General features: G+C 38.1%; 1 protein-coding gene across 4 annotated transcripts in view; it reads right to left on the reverse strand.

Moving 5' to 3' along the window:
• FBXL20 (F-box and leucine rich repeat protein 20) overlaps positions 1-21471 on the reverse strand; it is a 96865-nt gene that overhangs the window by 31921 nt on the left and 43473 nt on the right. For all 4 annotated transcript variants that reach the window (XM_032871484.1, XM_032871481.1, XM_032871482.1 and 1 more), the window contains exons 2-3: positions 13083-13144; positions 69-123 (exon numbers count right to left, since the gene is read on the reverse strand). In XM_032871484.1, coding sequence (XP_032727375.1) covers positions 69-123; positions 13083-13144 — 117 coding nt within the window. The remainder of the gene's footprint in view (positions 1-68; positions 124-13082; positions 13145-21471) is intronic.

Here is a 21471-nt window from a genome sequence, read left to right on the forward strand (position 1 = left end):
CTACTAGAGAGGCTGACATCATCAGCATCAGGAAGGGGTACCCCTAGAATAATCTCAACCATTCTTACCCTGGAGACCTGAGCACAGCGACACAAAGTAACAACATCCAGAAAAGAAAATATCCTAAAAGAGAGGGAGACAAATTTTATTATATGATATAGTAGTTTCTCTTGATTTTTACCTAAAAATACCAATGTAAATACATGCATGAAAAGGGAATTCTTTTCAACAAATACAAAAAGCGGGGACAACTTACAACATAACGATGCCCACATAAAACATTGGAAGAGAAAGTAATCTTTTACTTGAGAATGTACGTATTAAGCACCACACAAGTTCAACTGAACTTGTATCAAGGGGTAATAAAATATTCTAACTCATACAATTTGTTAAAATTTGTTAAAAGTAAAAAAAAAAAACAATTTTCACACTTCTGGTCATCAAAGACGACTAGGGGAGGTAACTTTATAAAGAATTTTACAGTTATGAAGGAAAAAAGATTAAATAATATAGTAATATCTAAAAATTAATAACTATGTTAAATCTCTATATATTTAATTCTAATTCAGGAAATTATAAAACTCATCTAATCACTGTCAGGAAACACTGCCTAGAATTATTCTCAGTCTTGTAGAAGTTAAATATTTACTTTGTCGCATTATTATTTGAAATAACTAATTTGCTTAAAGTGTGATAACTCTCTAACTATAAGCAACCTGTAAACGCAGGTCAGAGAATCCTGGTAATAAGTGAATGGGTCACATCTGTTTAAAGTCCTCTTTACTCATGAGTATCCTTTAAAGGTCAGTTTAATCTGAATAATAAGTTAAAATCTTCTATAAGAGGCAATATAATATATAGCATGTGCTTCAAAGATTTAAGTAAATTAAATTTTGTCTTAAGAATTTTATAAATTCCTTGAGATAACTGGAGATACCTAGGATGTTACAAAAGGGAGGTCAGGAAACATTAATTTGGAGAATGAAGGCCAGATTTTTTCTTCCATAATACTTTAAGTGTTAAAACCTTCTGAATTAGCCTAAAAGAACAAAATTTTGTTGCTTGGTGATTAGAGGCTATCAGTCACATTTTGGAACTTGGAATAAACTCAGTTAATAATTACATCAGACAAGGGACACCTAGGTGACTCAGCCGGTTAAGCAGGACTCGTGATTTTGGCTCAGGTCATGATCTCAGAGTCATAAGAGATCCAGCTCTGGGTTGGCCTCCACACTGGACGTGGCGCCTACTTAAGATTCTCTCTGCCCCCCACCGCCTCACATGTTCCCTCTCTCTCTAAAAAAATAAAATAAAAAATAAAAAACTTAAATAGTCACATCAAATAGTGATGTGCATTTTGTAAATATATGGCTTTTTAATTTTTTTGTTATTTGGATAAATTATATACAACATAAAATTTGCTATTTTAATCTTTTTTTTTAAGATTCATTCATTCATTTATTTATTTATTTGACAGACAGAGATTACAAGTAGGCAGAGCGGCAGGCAGAGAGAGAGGAAGGGAAAGCAGGCCTCCGGCTGAGCAGAGAGCCCGATGACAGGGGGCTCGATCTCAGAACCCTGGGATCATGACCCGAGCCGAAGGCAGAGGTCCTAACCCAATGAGCCACCCAGGTGCCCCTATTTTAATCATTCTTAAGTGTACAGTTCAGTGGCATTAAGTACATTCACACCATTGTGCAACCATTACCATCATCCATCTCCAGAACTTTTTCATCTCTCCAAAATAAAACTCCATATATATTAAACAATTAACTCTTCAATCCCCTTTCTCCTAGCTCTTAGCAACTACTACTACTGTACTTTCTTTGTCTATGAATTTGGCTACTCTAGGTACATCATATGAGGGGAAACATATGGTATTTGGTCTTTTGTGTGATTTTTAAAAAAGATTTATTTATTTATTTTAAAAGATTTTATTTATTAGAGAGAGAGTAGGCAGAGAGGCAGGCAGAGAGAGAGGTGGAAGCTGGCTCCCTGCTCAGCTCCGATGCGGGGCTTGATCCCAGGACTGAGATCATTACCTGGGCCAAAGGCAGAGGCTTAACCCAATGAGCCACCGAAGTGCCCCTAAGATCTATTTATTTTAGAAAGAGACAAAGCGGGCAAAGGGAGGAGCAGAGGGAGAGGGAGACAGATAATCTGAAGCAGACTCCACATTGTCTGAGGAGTCTGCCGGGCTCGATCTCATGACTCCAAGATCATAACCTGAGCCAAAATCAGACACTCAACCAACTGAGCCATCCAGGCATCCCAGTATTTGTCCTTTTGTAACTGGCTTATTTCACTTAGCATGTAACATGTCACAGAATTTCCCTCCTAATGCTATATAATATTCTGCTGTAGGGGTGCATGGGTGGCTCAGTTGGTAAAGCAGCCAACTCTGGTTTCACTGAGCCCCACCTCAGGCTCCCTGTTCAGTGGGGAGTCCACTTGAGATTCTCTCTCCCTCTCCCTCTGCCCCCTCATGCTCTCTAAATAAACAAATCTTTTTTTTTTTTTTACCCACTGAGCCCTAAATAAACAAATCTTTAAAATAAATAAATAAAATCTTTACAAAATATTCCACTGTACTGCATATCACACTTTGTGTATCCATCCCTAGAGGGAAGACTGGATACCTTTCTTGTTCCAGCTAGCAGGTGGCCCCGCTCCCACCCAAGTAACTGGCTTTTATACAATCAATCTCCCATCTTCTTCAATACAGATTACTAACCACTTCCAAATAAATATAGATATCCCCAACTTAGGTACCTCAATTCCTAAAACAGTAAGTTTTTCTTATGCAACAAACATCCCTGAATTGCTAAAATGCCCCTGCCTTTTCCTGTCTTCTGCTATATGGTACCTTTATGTGGAATTTCATAATTGAAAGATCCTGTTTCTGTAAATTCATCACTAACCCCTGAGCAATTTGTGTAAATATAATATTACACCTGGGAGGACACAGGTGAGCAACTTTACAGGTAATGATCCCAGTTAGACTATAATAACCTTTTCCCCACTAAAGGAAGCATGATACACAGACATGGAACATCAAGGTGAAGGCCAAACGCAGACCTAGGACCCTCTGAAGCACACATCTTGGCAATCTTAATTCCATTCTTAAAAAGTACTGCCTGGGGCTCTGAATATTAAGATTTCAAATGAGTTCGGTACTTTTTTTTGACATTACAGTACATTAAATTTTGACATTACAGTACATTAAAAAGAGAGAAGACAAATAAAGCCACTATGCTCCTGTATTCAGTAAAAAGAGCTTGATCTCTCCAGTCCTGATTCAGCTCACTAGTTAGATGAATTAAGCCTCAGTGCTTAAGTTCCTTCTACCACTCCATACTAAATCCATCCATCTGAATGTCCGCTATTATTTTGTAAACTTTGATTTCTACTTATTCTACATACTTGATAGTGATGCTAATCATCTTTAGAAACCCAAATATATGGGGCACCCGAGTGGCTCAGTCATTGAGCGTCTGCCTTTAGCTCAGGTCATGATCCCAGGGTCCTGGGCTCCAGGCCCTCATCAGGCTCCCTGCTAAGCGGGAAGCATACTTCTCCTTCTCGCACTCCCCCTGCTTGTGTTCCCTCTCTCACTGTGTCTCTCTCTGTCAAATAAATAAATAAAATCTTTAAAAAAGAAAAAAGAAACCCAAATATAAGAATTGGTGGGATGGGCTGCCACGGTTTTAGCCAGAGTGATTTTTTTTTTGTTGGGGTGAGGGGCTTACAATGAGCAGTTATCCTTCCAAATATCATTATGTAAACTTAAATTAAAAAAAAATCAGCACATGTATAAATATTTACATACAGCATCTATATAATAAGCCAGCATAATAAAACTACATTATACAGAGCACCTTCCTGCTTTTCATCGTCTTCAGACTAAGTACCTTAGATCGCGTTGACAATGGTCCTTTCCAATACACTTTAACCCTTTACATAATTCCTCCTGAGATGTCTACATCCATAACCAGAATGGTTAAGTGATGCATGATAACAACACTTACTGTGGCAGGCATTTCATAATGTACGATTTGTCACATCACTATGTTGTGCTTTTTTCTTTTTTTTAAAAGTAGGCTCTGGGGGCACCTGGATGGCTCAGTGGGTTAAAGTAGGCTCCAGGCCCATGAGGCTCCAACTCCTGACCCTCATAACCACATGGTTAAGATCAAAGAGATAAGAAAACTGAGATGGAATGAAAGGTCTGCTATTGTCTAAGGATGGTCTTGATTACTTCAATAAAAGTCTTTCCCCATCTCTTATCAAGAGACTACTGAAAAACTGGGACTGGCTTTAGGCTGCCCAGGTTTAAGCAAAGTAAACCTCGCCTTCCACACACTTGATAAAGAATGCCAGGAAGTTGGGACGCGTGGGTGGCTCAGTTGGTTAAGCAGCTGCCTTCGGCTCAGGTCATGATCCCAGCGTCCTGGGATCGAGTCCCACATCGGCCTCCTTGCTCATCAGGGAGCCTGCTTCTCCCTCTGCCTCTGCCTGCCATTCTGTCTGCCTGTGCTCGCTCTCTCTCCCTCTCTCTCTCTCTGACAAATAAATAAATAAAATCTTTAAAAAAAAAAAAAAAAAAAAAAGAATGCCAGGAAGCAAAAAGACGTTATGGAAGAAAAGAGCGTCTAATTGTACATAAAACTCACTGCTGTACAAACAAACAAAACCCCTCAAATCCTTAATACTAAATCCCTGGAGAACATGGGGACTGGCTGTTAAAATCAATACTGAAAGTAGGGGCGCCTGGGTGGTTCAGTGGGTACTCCCTCTGCTCAGGTCATGATCCCAGGATCCTAGGATCGGGCCCCACATCCGGCTCTCTGCTCAGCGGGGAGCCTGCTGCCCCCACCTACCCCACTGTCTGCCTCTTTACCTACTTGTGATCTGTCTGTCAAATAAATAAATAATAAAAATCTTTAATTAAAAAAAATCTATACTGAAAGTAGATTTTGGGATGTGGATACCTACAGTATGGTTCTCTAAAAAGGATTTATTCCCAACTTCCTTTGGCTTTACAGTCTTTTTTTTTTTTTTTTTTTTTTTAAGATTTTTTATTTATTTGACAGAAGGCAGAGGCTTTAACCCACTGAGCCACCCAGGCGCCCCGGCTTTACAGTCTTATAACAAACATCCCAAACCCTCTTGAGCAACACTTCCTAATAAAATTCTCATTTAAAAAGTTAAAAAGCAAGGTTCCTCTGTGGTTAAAGGTCTGCTTTCGGCTCAGGTCATGATCCCAGGGACCTGAGATTGAGTCCTATTTTGGGTTCCCTGCTCAGTGGGGAGCCTTCTTCTCTCTCTCCCTCTGCCATTCCCCCAGCTTGTGCTCTCTGGCTCACGATCTCTCTCTCTCTCTCTGTGTCAAATTAAAAAAAAAAAAAAAAAAGTTAAAAAGCACAGGGGCACCTGGGTGGCTCAGTCAGTTAACTGTCCGACTCTTGATTTTGACTAAGGTCTTGATCTCAGGGTTGTGAGACTGACCCCCCTGTCAAGCCCTGCACTGGGAATGGAACCTGTTTAAAAGATTTCTCTCTCCCTCTCCCTCTCTTCCCTCTCTTTAAAAAAAGTTAAAAAGCATAGAGTGGCCCTGGAGAGTTTATAACTGGATAATTCCATTCCTATAATGGGGATATATCTATAAGCACAACTTTTTTGCAGAGTAATTTGACAGTGTCCATTAAAATAAAAAATATACATATTACAACCTACAGAAGCAAAAGTAGGAGTAAAAATGGTTTACAGAATGTTCACGGCAGCATTATTTGAAATAATGAAAAGAAACAAACCATACAAATAAAAATGCTTAAATGTGATACAGTCAATGAACTACTGTACATAGCTGCTTTTTTTTTTTTTTTAACATAGCTGCTTTTTAAAAGAATGAGGTAGAGGTACATAAACTGATCTAAAAAGAGGTCAATGATTATTAAATGACAGAAACAAAAACAAGTTGTGGAAGAGTATATGTTTTCATGTCCAAAAAAAATAAAATATGGATACAAGAAGACATGCATGCAAGTATTGTACATATAATATATCTAGATATAAGTGGATATATCTGCTACCTTTGGAGTAGAGAATAGGCACTTTTTGTGTGTGGGGGGGGATACTGAAAGAGCAGGGATTAGCAGCCAGCTGTTTACTTCTTTGTATTTTTCAAAGTGTTAGGCTAACGGGAAATTTATATATTATTTGTTAAAAATTTTTAAAGGCACTAGATGAAGATCTTTGGCCACAAGATGTGTTAAGGCCTGCTGAACTTAGAGTAGATTTTTTTTTTAAGATTTTATTTATTTATTTGAGAGAGAGTGAGTGAGAGATCACAAGCGGGGAGCAGCAGAGGAGAGAGAGAAGCAAGCTCCCCACTGAGCAGGGAGCCAAATGTGGGACTTGATCCCAGGACCCTGAGCAGAAGACAGACACTTAGAGTGAGGCACCCAGGCACCCCTTAATTTAGGGTTCTGATACTTACTTGCCTACTGTCTGACAGAAACTACACCAGATTTTCAAAATTGGAAACGTCTTATTCCTCACAGGAGACCATCAGTTTGCAGGAACTGTTCATTAAATCTGTATGCTAGTGTCTTTATTATCAAATTACAGATGCAGGTTTACTAGGCCCCTGCTCTAAGTGAGAGGACTTCAGGTACAATTTTAACATTACGGTTATTATCCATCGTCTGGTGGAGAATTCTGCTAAAAGCGTTGCATGTTACCTGTAGCTATCATGGACAAGAGCTTTAACTCTTTAGACAAGAATCCACTACAGATTAAATTTTAAGAGCTCTCTATACATACTTGGTTATTAACGTGAACATAAAGACCACATCTTCCATATTAGAAGTGAATCAGAATTGGCAGATATAACCACCACGAGATCAGATCATCTTCAGCATCTTAAATGAGGGCTGTGCTTTTTGGCTCCTTTTTAACCTGAATCTCAATGCAAAACTGCTCCTAAATAAACCAGATGCACACCCCTGGCCATTAAGAATAGAAAAATAAGTATCCTAGCTATTTTTTAAATGATCTTATTGTTACAAATCTGGAGAGGACGCATCAGACAACTGCTCTTCTACCCAGCTACTTACGGTTAACTATTTAACCAAAATTATACTGAGCAGAAATTATGCAAACCTAATCTACTCATATCCAGTTATCCCATGTAGCACACCAAATCACTTAGTTCCTCAGGTGTAAGAGTAACAACTACTTAAATTATTAACTAGACTGACAGGGAGGTTCTCTCTAAATGAGAAGCTCTATAAGAATTTTAATGAGGTTTTTTTGTGTATGTGACTCTGTTGAGCAACTAGCAATATCACCTTCTATGAAAACTTTCTAAACAAAAATCATCTTAGTTATGCTCCGCAGTACAGAATTTTGAGCACTTCATTAACCATTTATTGACATGTTGGAAATTTTTACACACTGGAAAGTTTGTAATTTTTCCTTGGGAAATAAAACTCAATGCGAAAGTAGGGTAGTGCTTTATTGGGGTGAAGTCATGGTTAGGCCTTTTATTTCCCATCAAAGGATGACAAATCTACTTGTTCTCCTAGTCTGAAGTACAGGACTCAATCATCCATGTGCAGCTAAAGATATTCTGAATACAGGATGTCGTAAAAAATATAATCCTTGTGCTACCCTAATCTTATGAAAATTCCAGCTAAGGTAAGTGAGATTTATAAAAGACTGAAGGACATTCATGATTCCTTTAAGTATGCTATATTCTATCTGTGGTAAGCACTGTAATTGACTCTCCAGCATCCACTTCAGCTCAGTTCATTAGTCTAAACCTGCCACAGAGATTGGTTCAGCCCTAAGCCAATTTGGGCTGATGAGATCTGAGAAGAGGCTTTATTGGAGTATAAATGGCTGCTTATCTCTCCCCTCAGAGTGAACAAAGACACATGTTGATCCAATATTCGCTGGCATCTATCCTATGCCGTGAAGAAAAGAGCTTTTAGGACCAAGCTAATGCTGATTCTAGCAGAACAGACAGAAAATTACTGATGACACTGTGGATCCCCTCAATCAATTAACCTTGGCATGTAGGCAGCCTGATCTTTTTACTTCCTTTTGTATGAAATAACTTCCCTTACTGTTTAAGCCCATTTCAGAGTTTCCATTACTTGCAGCCAAAAGCAACCTTGGATCAACTGGACTGTCAGAAGCATGAATTCATTTTTATATGTTATTATTTTGTTTTTTAACTATTACAAAGGTGCTAGAAGCCGTGACCATATGAAATCTGTGACTGGATTTTCTTTTTTTTTTTTTTTAAGATTTTATTTACTTATTTGACACACAGAGAAAGAGAGCAAGCACAAGCAGGGGGAGTGGCAGGGAGAGGGAGAAGCAGGCTCCCCAATGAGCAGGGAGCCCGATGTGGGGCTCGATCCCAGGACTCTGAGATCATGACCTGAGCTAAAGGCAGAGGCTTAACCAACTGAGCCACCCAGGTGCCCCTGTGACTGGATTTTCTATGTAACTTTATCCACAAAATATAAGCAGAGTCTCATTTGAGAAATACCTCTTAGAAAGTAGTGCTAGAAAGAGCTCTGATTTTATGGTATAATATATATATTTCTTCTTTTCTGTTAATAAAATTTCATTTACACCACCAAAAAATTCAAAGCTAAATGTGAGAATGACCTATAGTAATTGTGTAAACTCTTACAAGGCTACATGTGTTTCCTTTCTGGCTTTGGTTTTCTACTTTAAAAAAATATATGTCATGGTCCTCATAGTTTATTTTTATTTCTTATATTTGCTCCTGATCCATCTCAAGTAATCTGGAGACAAATTAAATTAATAAATAAAAATAAAATGGGTTCCAGAGTTTATAGCTGACATACTGATTTACGTATATATTAGATTAAGAGATGCCTGAAACATTGCTAAGTCAAAAGAGTTCAACTACCTTAATATAGAACATTTAAGCCAAGAGAAAGAATGTATAAGAGTACAATTATGTGGACATACGGCCAAACCTCAACATCTGCATACACAGCTCTTTTCTACACAGTTCTTACCACATCGATCGTGATCGACAGGTGGTGTCATGACTGAGCCTGGCTGGAAACCTAACCCAAAGGTTGCCATCTATAGGATACCCTCTAGGCTATATGATGTTTTGGCCCTAAACCTTTTCATTTCAGTGTCACAGAGGCTTCGTATTTTTTCCTGTTTTCTTTATTTCCATGGGCACCAGTAAATCCAAAAAGAGCTAAATATACACAATTTCTTACTCTTCTATGAATTTTAAATCATGCTGCTAAGCTTGAGAACTGTATATACATCTGCCTTTTGGCATCACCACCTGGATATCCACAGGTACCCGAACTGAACTAATTTTCATTTTCTGTCACTTAACCCTGTTCTTCCTCCTATTTTCTTTATCTTAGTGAGTATTCCCACCATCCACTTGCAGAAAGCAAAAACCTAGGGCACCATCCTTGCCTCCTTCCCAATACCCTCATTTGCAACACATCAAATCAATCAGCAATATACTGTTAATCCCAGCTCTTAAAAATCTCTTGACAGAGCCGATCACTACAGTGGGGTTCAGGCCATCAGCTTGGCCAATAAAGATTACTGTAACAATTTTCTATTTGCTGTTCTTCTCTTCAGCAAAAAACGTTTTTGTTAAATAAACAAGTATGGACTGAATTACCTGCTTCTTCAATACCACTGCATTAGAGGTAACCACTGGTAAGCTAATGGCTATGAAGAAATGCCTAAAAAGTGGGGTCACTCTTAACAGACAGAAGACTACAAATCGCCCACTTAAGAAGTCACCTATTAGTCTACCCTTCATGCTGTCTTTGGGACTGAATCTAAAGGAAGAGATACCAGCATCAAAGAAAATATCCACAAAACCTTTGCTACAATAAATCACCAAGATTGGGATACGGCTGAAGAATCAGTGAACATATACAACATAAAATAAAGCTATAGACTGTATTTGTTTATCATGGGGCTGAATTTTTTTTTGAAGGCTTTATTTATTTAAAAGAGAGAGAGAGTGAGTTGGGGAGGGGCAGAGGGAAAAGAAGACTCCCTGCTGAGAATGGAGCCCAATGCAGAATTCAATCTCAGGACACTGGGATCGCCACCTGAGCTGAAGTCAAATGTTTAACCAACTGAGCCACCCAGGTGCCCCTGCATTTTTTATTTTAAATCATATAATAAATAAAAACATATTATATAATTACATATTTTATTACAAGTGTATTATTGAAAATTTTATTATAAATTATTATAAACTGAAAATATATAAAATAATATATATATTAGAGGGAATTCACATTCCATGAAATTTACCCTTTTAAAGTACACTATTCAGTGATTTTTAGTATAACCACAATGTTGTGCAGCCATGGTCACTATCTAATTTCAGAATATTTCATCACTCCCAAAGAAACCCTATACCCATTAGCAGTCACTCCCTATCAACCCTCAACACAGCCCCTGGCAACCTCTATCTCCATGGATCTGTCTATCCTGGATATTTCATACAAGTGGAATTACATGGTATGTGGCCTTTATGTCTGTCTTCCATGGAATAAAACTCTAATAAAATATAAAAATGTAAACCATAATAGCAGGCAGCTAAATACCAAAGAATCAAATAATTTCCCTGAATCCTACTGAGTCTTTAGGTAAACTATTGTGGTCCAAATTAATGCCATTATAAAAAAATTGAAGTATGTCTTAGTGTACTCAGTTTATAATAACATTAAGAACATAACCTGTTTAAAAATATTTCTCCTTAAGATGGCTAAAATTTATCCAGGATACATTCTCCAATAGCCCTGGGTACCCTAGGGTATATTGCTGTTATTTCTACTATAGTAAACCAGCATGTACAAAAGCATTGCTTCCATGAAAAAAAATCCATTCCAAGTTCAATTCTGTTATTTTTTCTTAGTATCTCCAATGTATAAGGTATTACATGAAGATTTATAAGAAAACAGTCCCTGCTTGCAAGGTACTTGCAATATAGTGAAGGCCTTAGATGTGCAAATCCCTAGAAATGCCAGAAATTCTCTTCGTCACCAGCACTAGCACGAAATTACTTTCCACCTTGAGCAGGGACTGCGCTGGTTATGGGCTGGGGCAGTAGCAGCTAAGATTAAGAGGCAGATGCCCTTCAGTACAACTTGTTAACTCCTAACATTTGCAAAAGAAAATGTACCTTTCTTTTTTTTTTTTTTTAAGATTTTATTTATTTATTTGACAGACAGAGATCACAAGTAGGCAGAGAAGCAGGCAGAGAGAGGGGGGGATGCAGGCTCCCCGCCGAGCAGAGAACCTGATGCACAGCAGGATCCCAGGAGCCCGACCAGAGCCGAAGGCAGAGGCCTTAACCCACTGAGCCACCCAGGCACTCCTGTACCTTTCTTTCTAAGTCATCAGTGAACAAAGAAGAGCATGATTAAGTGCCCAAATAAGGGCACCTCGGTAGCTCAGTTAAGCATCTGACTCTGGTCATGATCTCGGGGTCCTGGGATGGAGCCCCGCAATGGGCTCCATGTTCTGTAGGAAGTCTGCTTCTCCCTCTGCCTCTCCCCCAACTTGTGCTCTCTCTTGCTCCCAGATAAATGAATAAAATCTTAAAAAAAAAAAAAAAAAAAAGCCCAAATAATGGGCACTGAAAATGACATCCGTAGTTTTTTTCCTAGGAAATTCTTAGGTTAGATGTATATAAATTGGGGGCTGTGTGTTTTATGTTGTGGGTGATCCCAAATGTAATTTCTACATGTTAAAAATAAGGAGGATAAAATTATAACTGTAATACAAGAAAAAGCTTCAAATAACTTTTACCGTATTACCCCCCCTTTTTAAAAAAAAGATTTTATTTTTAAGTACACCCAATATGGGGCTTGGACTTACAACTGTAACATCAAGAGTCTCATGCTCCACCAACTGAGCCAGTCATGTGTCCCTACCTTTTTAACTTTAAAGTAAAAGGCTGTAACTCTTCTCTACAGTTCCTCAGTATATGTGATATTTTGTCACAAATACAAGTCACTTCATGGACATATCTGATGTTGGGAACAGGAAACAAGGAAAAGGGATGGATTAGAATCACTTAAAAAAAAATCTGGGGTGCCTGGGTGGCTCAGTCATTAAGCGTCTGCCTTTGGCTCAGGTCATGATCCCAGGGTCCTGGGATCCAGCCCTGCATCGGGCTCCCTGCTCAGCGGGAAGCCTGCTTCTCTTTCTCTCCCATTCCCCCTACTTGTGTTCCCTCTCTCGCTGTATCTCTCTCTGCAAATAATAAATAAAATCTTAAAAAAAAAAATCAGCATTATAATAAAATAAAATATATGATCTCTTATATACATTATATACAAAAGTAAAGCAAGGGAAAACTAGTAAACAAAATCATATATAGGTACAAATCAGGTAGGAGAATTTAAACATTTAAAATTTTGATTCAGGGACGCCTGGGTGGCTCAGTTGGTTGGACGACTGCCTTCGGCTCAGGTCATGATCCTGGATTCCCGGGATCGAGTCCCGCATCGGGCTCCCAGCTCCACAGGGAGTCTGCTTCTCTCTCTGATCTTCTCCTCGCTCATGCTCTCTGTCACTGTCTCTCTCTCTCTCAAATAAATAAATAAAATCTTAAAAAAAAATTTTTGATTCATATCTAGAAAATGTAGAGTCAAGACTGTTTTTTTTTTTTTTTTTTTTTTTTTTTAAAGATTTTATTTTATTTATTTGACAGAGAGAGATCACAGTAGACAGAGGCAGGCAGAGAGAGAGAGAGGGAAGCAGGCTCCCCACTGAGCAGAGAGCCCGACGCGGGACTCGATCTCAGGATCCCGAGATCATGACCTGAGCCGAAGGCAGCGGCTTAACCCACTGAGCCACCCAGGCGTCCCGAGTCAAGACTGTTTAATAAAAGAATCAATAAATTTACAAATTCAGATAATCCAATTCCTTTACATCAAGGAAAATTAGCAGTAAGTCTAAAAATTTTTAAATAGGCAAATATGACACACACAACACACCAAATTAAAATTAGCATTCAGACTTACCGCAATAGGAGTTCTTTGGGAAGTTTTTTATTGATTACAGCTTCATCACTATTTGAGAACATCTGCAAAAACAAAATCACTTAGTGTTACTTAACATTTTATTACGTTCAACTCAAAGTTTAGAGACAGTCCTCTAAAGAGAGAGGTGAATAAGTATAGGGGATATTATAAGCTAAAGTAATATTTTTAGGGACTCTTTGGGCTGAAAAACATCTTTGAGACATTTAATTTGTTCCCTTTCTTTAGAAAAAATTAACAGCAATCAGAAGGATGACGTTAGGTAGTAGGTATTGTTTTAAGTATTTTTCATGTACTAATGTACTAAGTCTTCATACTATTCTCAATCTTCATTTTCTTGTAAAGAAACAGAATTGCAAAAGATTTATGTGCTTAAAATCACATCACTGCACAGTGACCATTTAAAAGTTAAGATGTGATTCTCCAAATCTAAGTCATATTTACTTGTTCAAGGAGGTGCTCGGAAACCATCCTAGGATAGGGAACACTCTGATTTTACTTAACATGCAGAAAACTGGTAATGCTTCATGACCACCACCACATGCATCCTTGATGCACGCAAGTGATCATTTAACAAATTAACCAAATAACCCACAATGGGTACTATTATTTATTTTTTTAAAGATTTCATTTATTTATTTACAGAGAGAGATCACAAGTAGGCAGAGGTAGGCAGGGGGATGTGGGGAGCAGGCTCCCTGCTGAGCAGAGCCCAGACGTGGGACTTGATCTAAGACCCTGAGATCATGACCTGAGCCGAAGGCAGAGGCTTAACCCACTGAGCCACCAGGCACCCAAATTAGACAATCTTTCTTTTCTTCTTTCTTTTTCTTTTTTTTTTTTTTAAGATAACTACTTTCTTTCTTTTTTTAAAAGATTATTAATTGACAGAGAGAGAGAGAGAGAGAGAGAGAACATAATCAGGGGGAGTGGGAGAGGGAGATGCAGGCTTCCCGCCAAGGAGGGATTCCAGGACCCTGGGATCATGACCTGAGCCGCAGATGGCTCTGGTGGCTCAGGCATTAAGCATCTGCTTAATGGTGCCCCAAATCAGGCACTCTTATAGGGAAAGAGATACAAAGAAAAGGAGATGATATCTCTGTATTTCAGGAGCTCTAGCTCTACAATGAACATAGAAAGTAAGTACTTTATTATTAGAGATAAATGACAAGAGCTAATATGAGAGCAAGGGAAGAAATAACAAAGTCTCCCCACACCTGACATCTTAAAGGAAGGCCAAAAGCTAATTAACAAGGAAAAAAGAGGAAGATAAGATGTATAAAAGCATGGACTCATACATGAAAGCCTTAGCATTTCATGATTCAAAGTAGAAAAAGTAAAGGGATAGGAAAGTAGTGGAAAGAATGTACTTCCCCCTCAATCTCAGACATTCAAAGAGTATTTACAATAGACTTTTAAAAAAATAACTATTAACAACCTACCCTCCAGCTACATGGAAAGCTCTATGAGAGAAGGGACCATGACTTTCATATCTGCCAACATATTTCCAGGACTGAGCACAGGACCCGACACATAGTAGGAACTTAGTACACTGAACTGTGAATAGTGGGGTTTGGTCATGAAGGAAACCTGCATACCAGGCTAGAAATATGAAATAATCCTGTAGAGAAGAGAAGAGAAACCTAAAGAAATTAAACTCTGGACTGGTAGTAAGGACATAAGCTAAGAATACATTGAAATTATAGTTCAAGAAAAGATGAGATCTCCAAGGCTGGTGAAAATTAAAAAAACAAAACAAAATGGAGAAAAGAAGGATATTTGAAGCAGCAAAAAGGATTTGGCGATGGAAAGCTGGACTCTATCAAGTTTCAGTGCAAAAGAAAATCTTATAATAAAAGTAATGCTGTTGACTGACAGTGACATGTTTTAGGAAATTATATGACATTAAAGAATAATCTGCTTTCCTATAATTTCTAACCATTAGTGGAAGCTATGAAAAAATCATATCCTCCTTCAAAATGAAGCTATCATATTTCCTTCTAAACAAGTTTAAGTTCTTCTCAAATGATAGTTTCTAAGATGCTACACCATGATCACTCCTCTCTGGGTACACTTAGAGAATAGAACACAGGGGGGAATTATAACCCATTTAAAAAGCTGAATACTTGGGCGCCTGGGTGGCTCGGTGGGTTGGGCCTCTGCCTTCGGCTCGGGTCGTGGTCCCAGGGTCCTAGGATCGAGCCCCGCGTCGGGCTCTCTGCTTGGCGGGGGGCCTGCTTCCTCCTCTCTCTCTGCCTACTTGTGATCTCTGTCTGTCAGATGGATGAATAAAATCTTTAAAAAAAAAAAAAGGTGATGACCTACCTTTAAAAAAAAAAAAACCTGAATACTTAAAAAAAAAAAAAGCTGAATAATCAAAGGTTGATGACATAAATAACAATGTCTTACAAAGAAAACTAAAGTATCAAAAAGAGACCTGGGAGACTTTTCAGAGTTAGATAGCACACAACATGTATCTTAAGCTTAAGATCTTTGGGAAAAAAATTTTTAAGTACAAAATAAACTCACTCAACACCCAATCTACTAGACTCTGCCCAACTCAATTTCACAAAAGGACAATGATTTATATATTAGAAATGCTAAGCTCTTTTTTTTTAAAGCTTTTATTTATTTATTTGACAGAGTGACAGAGATCACAAGTAGGCAGAGAGGCAGGCAGAGAGAGAGAAAGGGAAGCAAGCTCCCCACAGAGCAGAGACCCTGATGCGGGACTCGATCCCAAGACCCTGAGATCATGACCTGAGCCGAAGGCAGAGGCTTAACCCAATGAGGCACCCAGGTGCCCCAGAAATGCTACACTCTTTATCTTGTACACTCAAAGCACATTTATTAAATGCTACACATCTCGCCTCATAGGGCACTTTGCTCACTTGAATACACATAATAATTAAACTGTTAAAAAATATAAACCCGCCAAATGTAATTCACATGACTTCCAAACTCTAGATATAAAAAGGAACAAAAATCACATCCAACAACTAACTTCTTTTCTTGCATCAGTCTATATAAACTGAATGGTTTCAGCTCAGGTCACGATTCCCAGGTCCTAGGGATCAAACCCAGCACGGGGGCCCTCGGGGGTTAGCTTGTTTGCCCCTCCCTCACTGTGCATATGCACACACACTCTCACTCTCTCAAATGAATAAATCTTAAAAAAAAAAAAAAGAACTAAGAAAAAAAAAAAGACAAGTGGTATTGTATCTGTGGAAGCATGAAAGTAAGTGAGGGGAAAAACAGTGTCCTCAGAGGACCCAGAAAACTCCAGGCTTATAGGACATCTGTCCAGATTTACATATTCCTCCTCTCCCTTGTGGACATATACAGTCTACTCCAACGTTCCAAGAAAGAAAAAGATCCATGGTTCAAAACCTGTGGTCATCTGACCAGCAGCATCAGCATCAAGTGGGACTTTACCAGAAGTGCAAATTCTTGGGCTGTACCCCAGACCCATTAATATAAAAAATGGGGTGAGGAGGTGGAAAGAAAGAAGGGCAATCTGTAGTTTAAGAAGTCCTTCAGGTGACACCAATGCTTCCTGAAGTTTGAGAACCAATGGACCAGATGAAGCAGACTGCAAATCTCAGGATTTGATCTAGGGGTGCCTGGGTGGCTCAGCTGGTTAAACATCTGACTTCGGATTTCAGCTCAGGTCTTGATCTCAGGGTCATAAGATCAAGTCCTATGCTGGGCTCCATTCTGGGTGCGGGGCCTACTCAAAAAAAAAAAAAAAAAGGTAAAAAGAGAATTACAGTTCTATAAAATAATCAGAATATTTCATTATTTGAAGTGACATAACAATGGAAGTTAGAAAATACTCCTAGAGGTAGACACAATAATTTTAAATGTTTTCTAGGAAACCCATATGGCTCCTGATCCAGTTCATGGTATTGCTGGTAAAATAAACATTTCAATATACGTTTTAGGTATTTTACTGTTTCAGCTGAATCCAAACTTTGGTTTTCTTATCCAAAATATAAAAGCTGTCAAAACCAATTAGATCTAAAAAAAAAAAAAAAACCCAATTAGATCTAAGATATAATGAATTACAACAAATTTGTGAAAAGATTTTAGATATAACTGTTGTAGAGGAAGTGACTGTTCAAACACATGACATTCTTAGGTAATCTGGTTTCATATTAACACAGGAATATATCATTGTGTATTTTTTATAATCTATTCACAAACAGTTACAAGGATGTAGTCATGGGAAGAACAAGAGAGCAACTAGATTGTTCTCTATTAATTGTTTCATGAGAGAACACCATCCCCTGAACAGACAGACAGAAACTGCATAGCATTTATCTAGGGATAGAACATTCTTAAATATTCAGGTTTTTAAAAATCTAAGTGATGTGTTTTGTCATACATTAGCATTTATAGTTGCTTTGTATAAAACTGTAATTGCTTTTCTATAAATTATATAGTGAGAAATGTAATGGCAGGTAGGTTTAACAAAGAAACAAAGTACTTGCTCAACATTGACCCCTGCTGGTTCAACTGGAGTATAGTTCCCAACTTCAAAAATTAAAAAGATCTGATTCAGCTCTATAGAAGAGTAACAGAACTCCCAACTTTTAGCTAGTATCTGGCTGTATGGTAAGATGACTTTACTTCTCTTGGCAGCTAGATAAAGTCAGGTCACTAAGTTCTGGCCAAGAGGATGGAAGAAAAAGTGATGTGTGTAATTCCAGAGTGTCCTTAAAGAGAGATGTGCCCCTTCTTACTCCTTCCTACTTGAGCTGCTTGAAATGTGGTTAGGATGACCGAATTCCATCCTGTATCATGAAGTTGAAAGCCACAGTTTTAAAGATAAGCAGAAAACTAGAAAAAGCCTATTGATGACTGTAGAGACACCATGCCTCTGGACTTTATATGACAGAAAAAGAAACTTCTATCATATTTAAGCCACATTTAATTTGGGCCTCTGATACATGCAGCTAAATTTACTTACATTATTTTAGATTTTAAGAGGTATCATCTGTTTTGCAAGATGAAGAGTCCTGGAGATTACACAAACATTGTGAGTGTACTGTGCACTTAAAAATGATTAAGATGGCAAATTTTGTTTTATGTATTTTTCCACAATTAAATTTTTTTTATTTTTATGTTTTAATACTTGTGAATTTAGGACAGTTAAAATTAAGTTTAATTTTTAGCAATTAAAATCAAAAGCATCTTTTATGGTTTATGACACATTTTATAATTCAAAGCAAGTTTTAACTATATACAGTAAAGAACAACCAATGGAGGAAAACAAATAAAATAGGAAATTAAAAACCATTTGCTCCCTCTCAGCAGACTCTGTGCTTTTGTTTATACTGTTTTCTCTAAAGCACTCACACAACCAAACTTGCCTATTCTATCAGTAGAAACAGACTGATGTCCACTGGACATGCTATCTATACCATGAAGGCTTTCCCAATCTCCCTAATAGGATGGGATTGTTTCTCTCCTGTGAAACCACAAAATACCAGTTCTAAGTTGGTGTAGAACTCCTTATATCAGACTATGAGATCTGAGAGGAAAGCACCTTTTCTGTTTAGTTCACCACTGTGTAGTCGGCAACCAAAACAGAGCCCAAAAATTGGTGAACCAATGAATGTTATTTATACTGTAGGGATCTGGTAATACTCTTTTGATTATAAATCCCCATCAGGTTTCCATGATTTTAATACTCTGTATCTTTCCAGCAGAGTGCTTTGCCAATTTTTTTTTTTTAATAGGGGCACTTGGGTGGCTCAGTAGGTTAAGTGTCTGCCTTCAGCTCAGATCGTGATTCCAGGGTCCTGCGATCAAGCCCCCATCAGGCTCCCTGCTCAGCAGCAAGCCTGATTCTCCCTCTCCCTTTCCCCTGGCTTGCGTTCCCTCTCTGTCTCTCTGTCAAATAAATAAAATCTTAAAAAAAAAAAAAAAGAATCTAAGATGGAGAACTGCTGATTTGTATTTTAAGTTAAATTTTATACCTTTTTTAATTTTTATTTTTAAAAAAGATTTTATTTATTTGAGAGAGAGTGCATGCACACTAGTGGCGGCGGGGAGAAGAGAGGGAGAGAGAGAATCTCCAGCAGACTCTGCTGAGCATGGAGATGCTGAGCTCAATCTTACAACCCTGAGATCAGGATCCGAGCCAAAGCCAAGAGTCAGACACTTACCCAACTGAACCACGCAGGCACCCTAAGATTTTTTTAAGTGAATTCTACACCAATGTAGGGCTCGAACTCACAACCCTGAGGTCGAGTTGCACGGTCTACTAACTGAGCCAACCAAGTGCTGCAGTTTATTTTAAACTTTTAAAGAAATCACTGAATTGTTTTCCAAAGTGGCTATACCATTTTACATTCCCACCAGCAATGTATGAGGGTTCCAGTGTGTCTATATTGTACTATCTATCACTTGTTGTCTATCTTTTTAACATTAGCGAATTGGTATATCATGGTTTCAATTTGCTCTTCTGTAATTACTAATGTTAATAAGAGTCTTTTCATGTTACCCAAATGACCTATTTGGTGAAATACGTATTCAAATGACTTGTCCATTTATTTGGGTTGTCTTACCATTGAGACTTAACAATTCTTTCTATATTTAAGGACTTTGTATATATATAGGCCCTTTATGGACTATACAATCTGCAAATATTTTCTCCAATTCTGTCTCCAAATGACCACAAATGTAAACATTTATTGTTAGATTCTCAGTACTGTTCCATTACTTTATAGGTCTATCTTTAGATCAATAACTCACTATCTTGATTCCCACAGCTTTATATTATTTTGAAGCCAGGAAGTGTAACTCCTCATACTGTGTTCGTTATTTTGCAGTGTTTCCATACAAATTTTAGAACCAGCTCGCCAATTTCTGCAAAAAAAGCCTGCTGGGATATTGACAAAGACTGCACTGATTCCATAGAACAATTTGGAGAAAACTGCCATCTTAACAATACTGAGTCTTCCAAACCATGAACTTGGAATGTCTGTTTATTTTTTAGGTCTTGTTTCATAACAGGCAATGTTTCATAATTTTCAGTGTGTTAAGTCTTTTGCTATATTTATTCCCAAGTATTTTATTCTTTTTGATGCGATTGTGAATCAAAATGTATTTTTATAAGATTGATTTATTTATTTTTAGAGAGAGAGAGAGAGTGCAACAGAGTGCAAGCAGGGGGAAGGGAAGAGGAAGAGAGAGAGAATCTCAAGCAGCCTCCAGAGCCCTATGCAGCCCTTGATCCCAGGCCCCTGAGATCATGACCTGAGCTGAAACCAAGAGTCTGAAACTTAACCAACTAAGCCATTCAGGTGCCCCAAACTGTATTCTTAATTTCATTTTAGATTCTTCAAGGCTAGTACAAATGTAGTATATCTTCTTTCATTTATGTTCAATCTATCTGTGGCTTTGAGTCTGAAGTGTGCCTTTTCTACACAGCATAAAAAGTTGATTTTTTTTTCAAGTTGAATGTTTTTTTAAATCCAGTCTGACAATCTATGCCTTTTAAGTATACAAGTCATTCACATTTAATGTAATTATTGATTTAGTCGGATGCCTCTCATTTTGCTGTTTGTTTTCTCTATGTCTTAGGTCTTTTACTCTTCTTTTACTATCTTCTTTAAAGTTGGTATTTCCTAGAGTACGATTGTAATTTTTCTGTTGTTTAAAAAAAGTATCTTTTTTTTTTCCAAAGATTTTATTTATTTATTTATTTGACAGATAGATCACAAGTAGGCAGAGAGGCAGGCAGAAAGAGGAAGGGAAGCAGGTTCCCTGCTAAGCAGAGAGCCTGATGCGGGGCTCGATCCCAGGACCCTGGCATCATGACCTGAGCTGAAGGCAGAGGCTTTAACCCACTGAGCCACCCAGGCGCCCCTAAAAAAAGGTATCTTATCACAATCTATTTTAGATTATTACTAATTTAATTCTGGTAAAATAGAAAACCTTTGCTCCAAAAGAAATCTATTTCCCCCTCCTCCTTTTTGTTATTATCATTTGTTACATATATATCTTTTTTTTCTTTAAGATTTATTTATTTAGGGGCGCCTGGGTGGCTCAATGGGTTAAAGCCTCTGCCTTCGGCTCGGGTCATGATGCCAGGGTCCTGGGATCGAGCCCCGCATCGGGCTCTCTGCTTAGCAGGGAGCCTGTTTCTTCCTCCCTCTCTCTGCCTGCCTCTCTGCCTACTTGTGATCTGTGTGTCAAATAAATAAACAAAATCTTAAAAAAAAAAAAAAGATTTATTTATTTATTTGAGAGACAGAGAGAGCAAATGAGCATGGGGACAGGCAGAAGAAAAGGGAGAGAAAACTTCATCAGATTCCTTGCTGATCTCTGAGCCTAACCCAGGGCTTGATCTCATGAACCT

This window comes from Lontra canadensis, unplaced genomic scaffold (assembly GCF_010015895.1).
Source record: "Lontra canadensis isolate GAN:19392208 unplaced genomic scaffold, GSC_riverotter_1.0 scaffold43, whole genome shotgun sequence".
Taxonomy (NCBI): Eukaryota; Metazoa; Chordata; class Mammalia; order Carnivora; family Mustelidae; genus Lontra; species Lontra canadensis.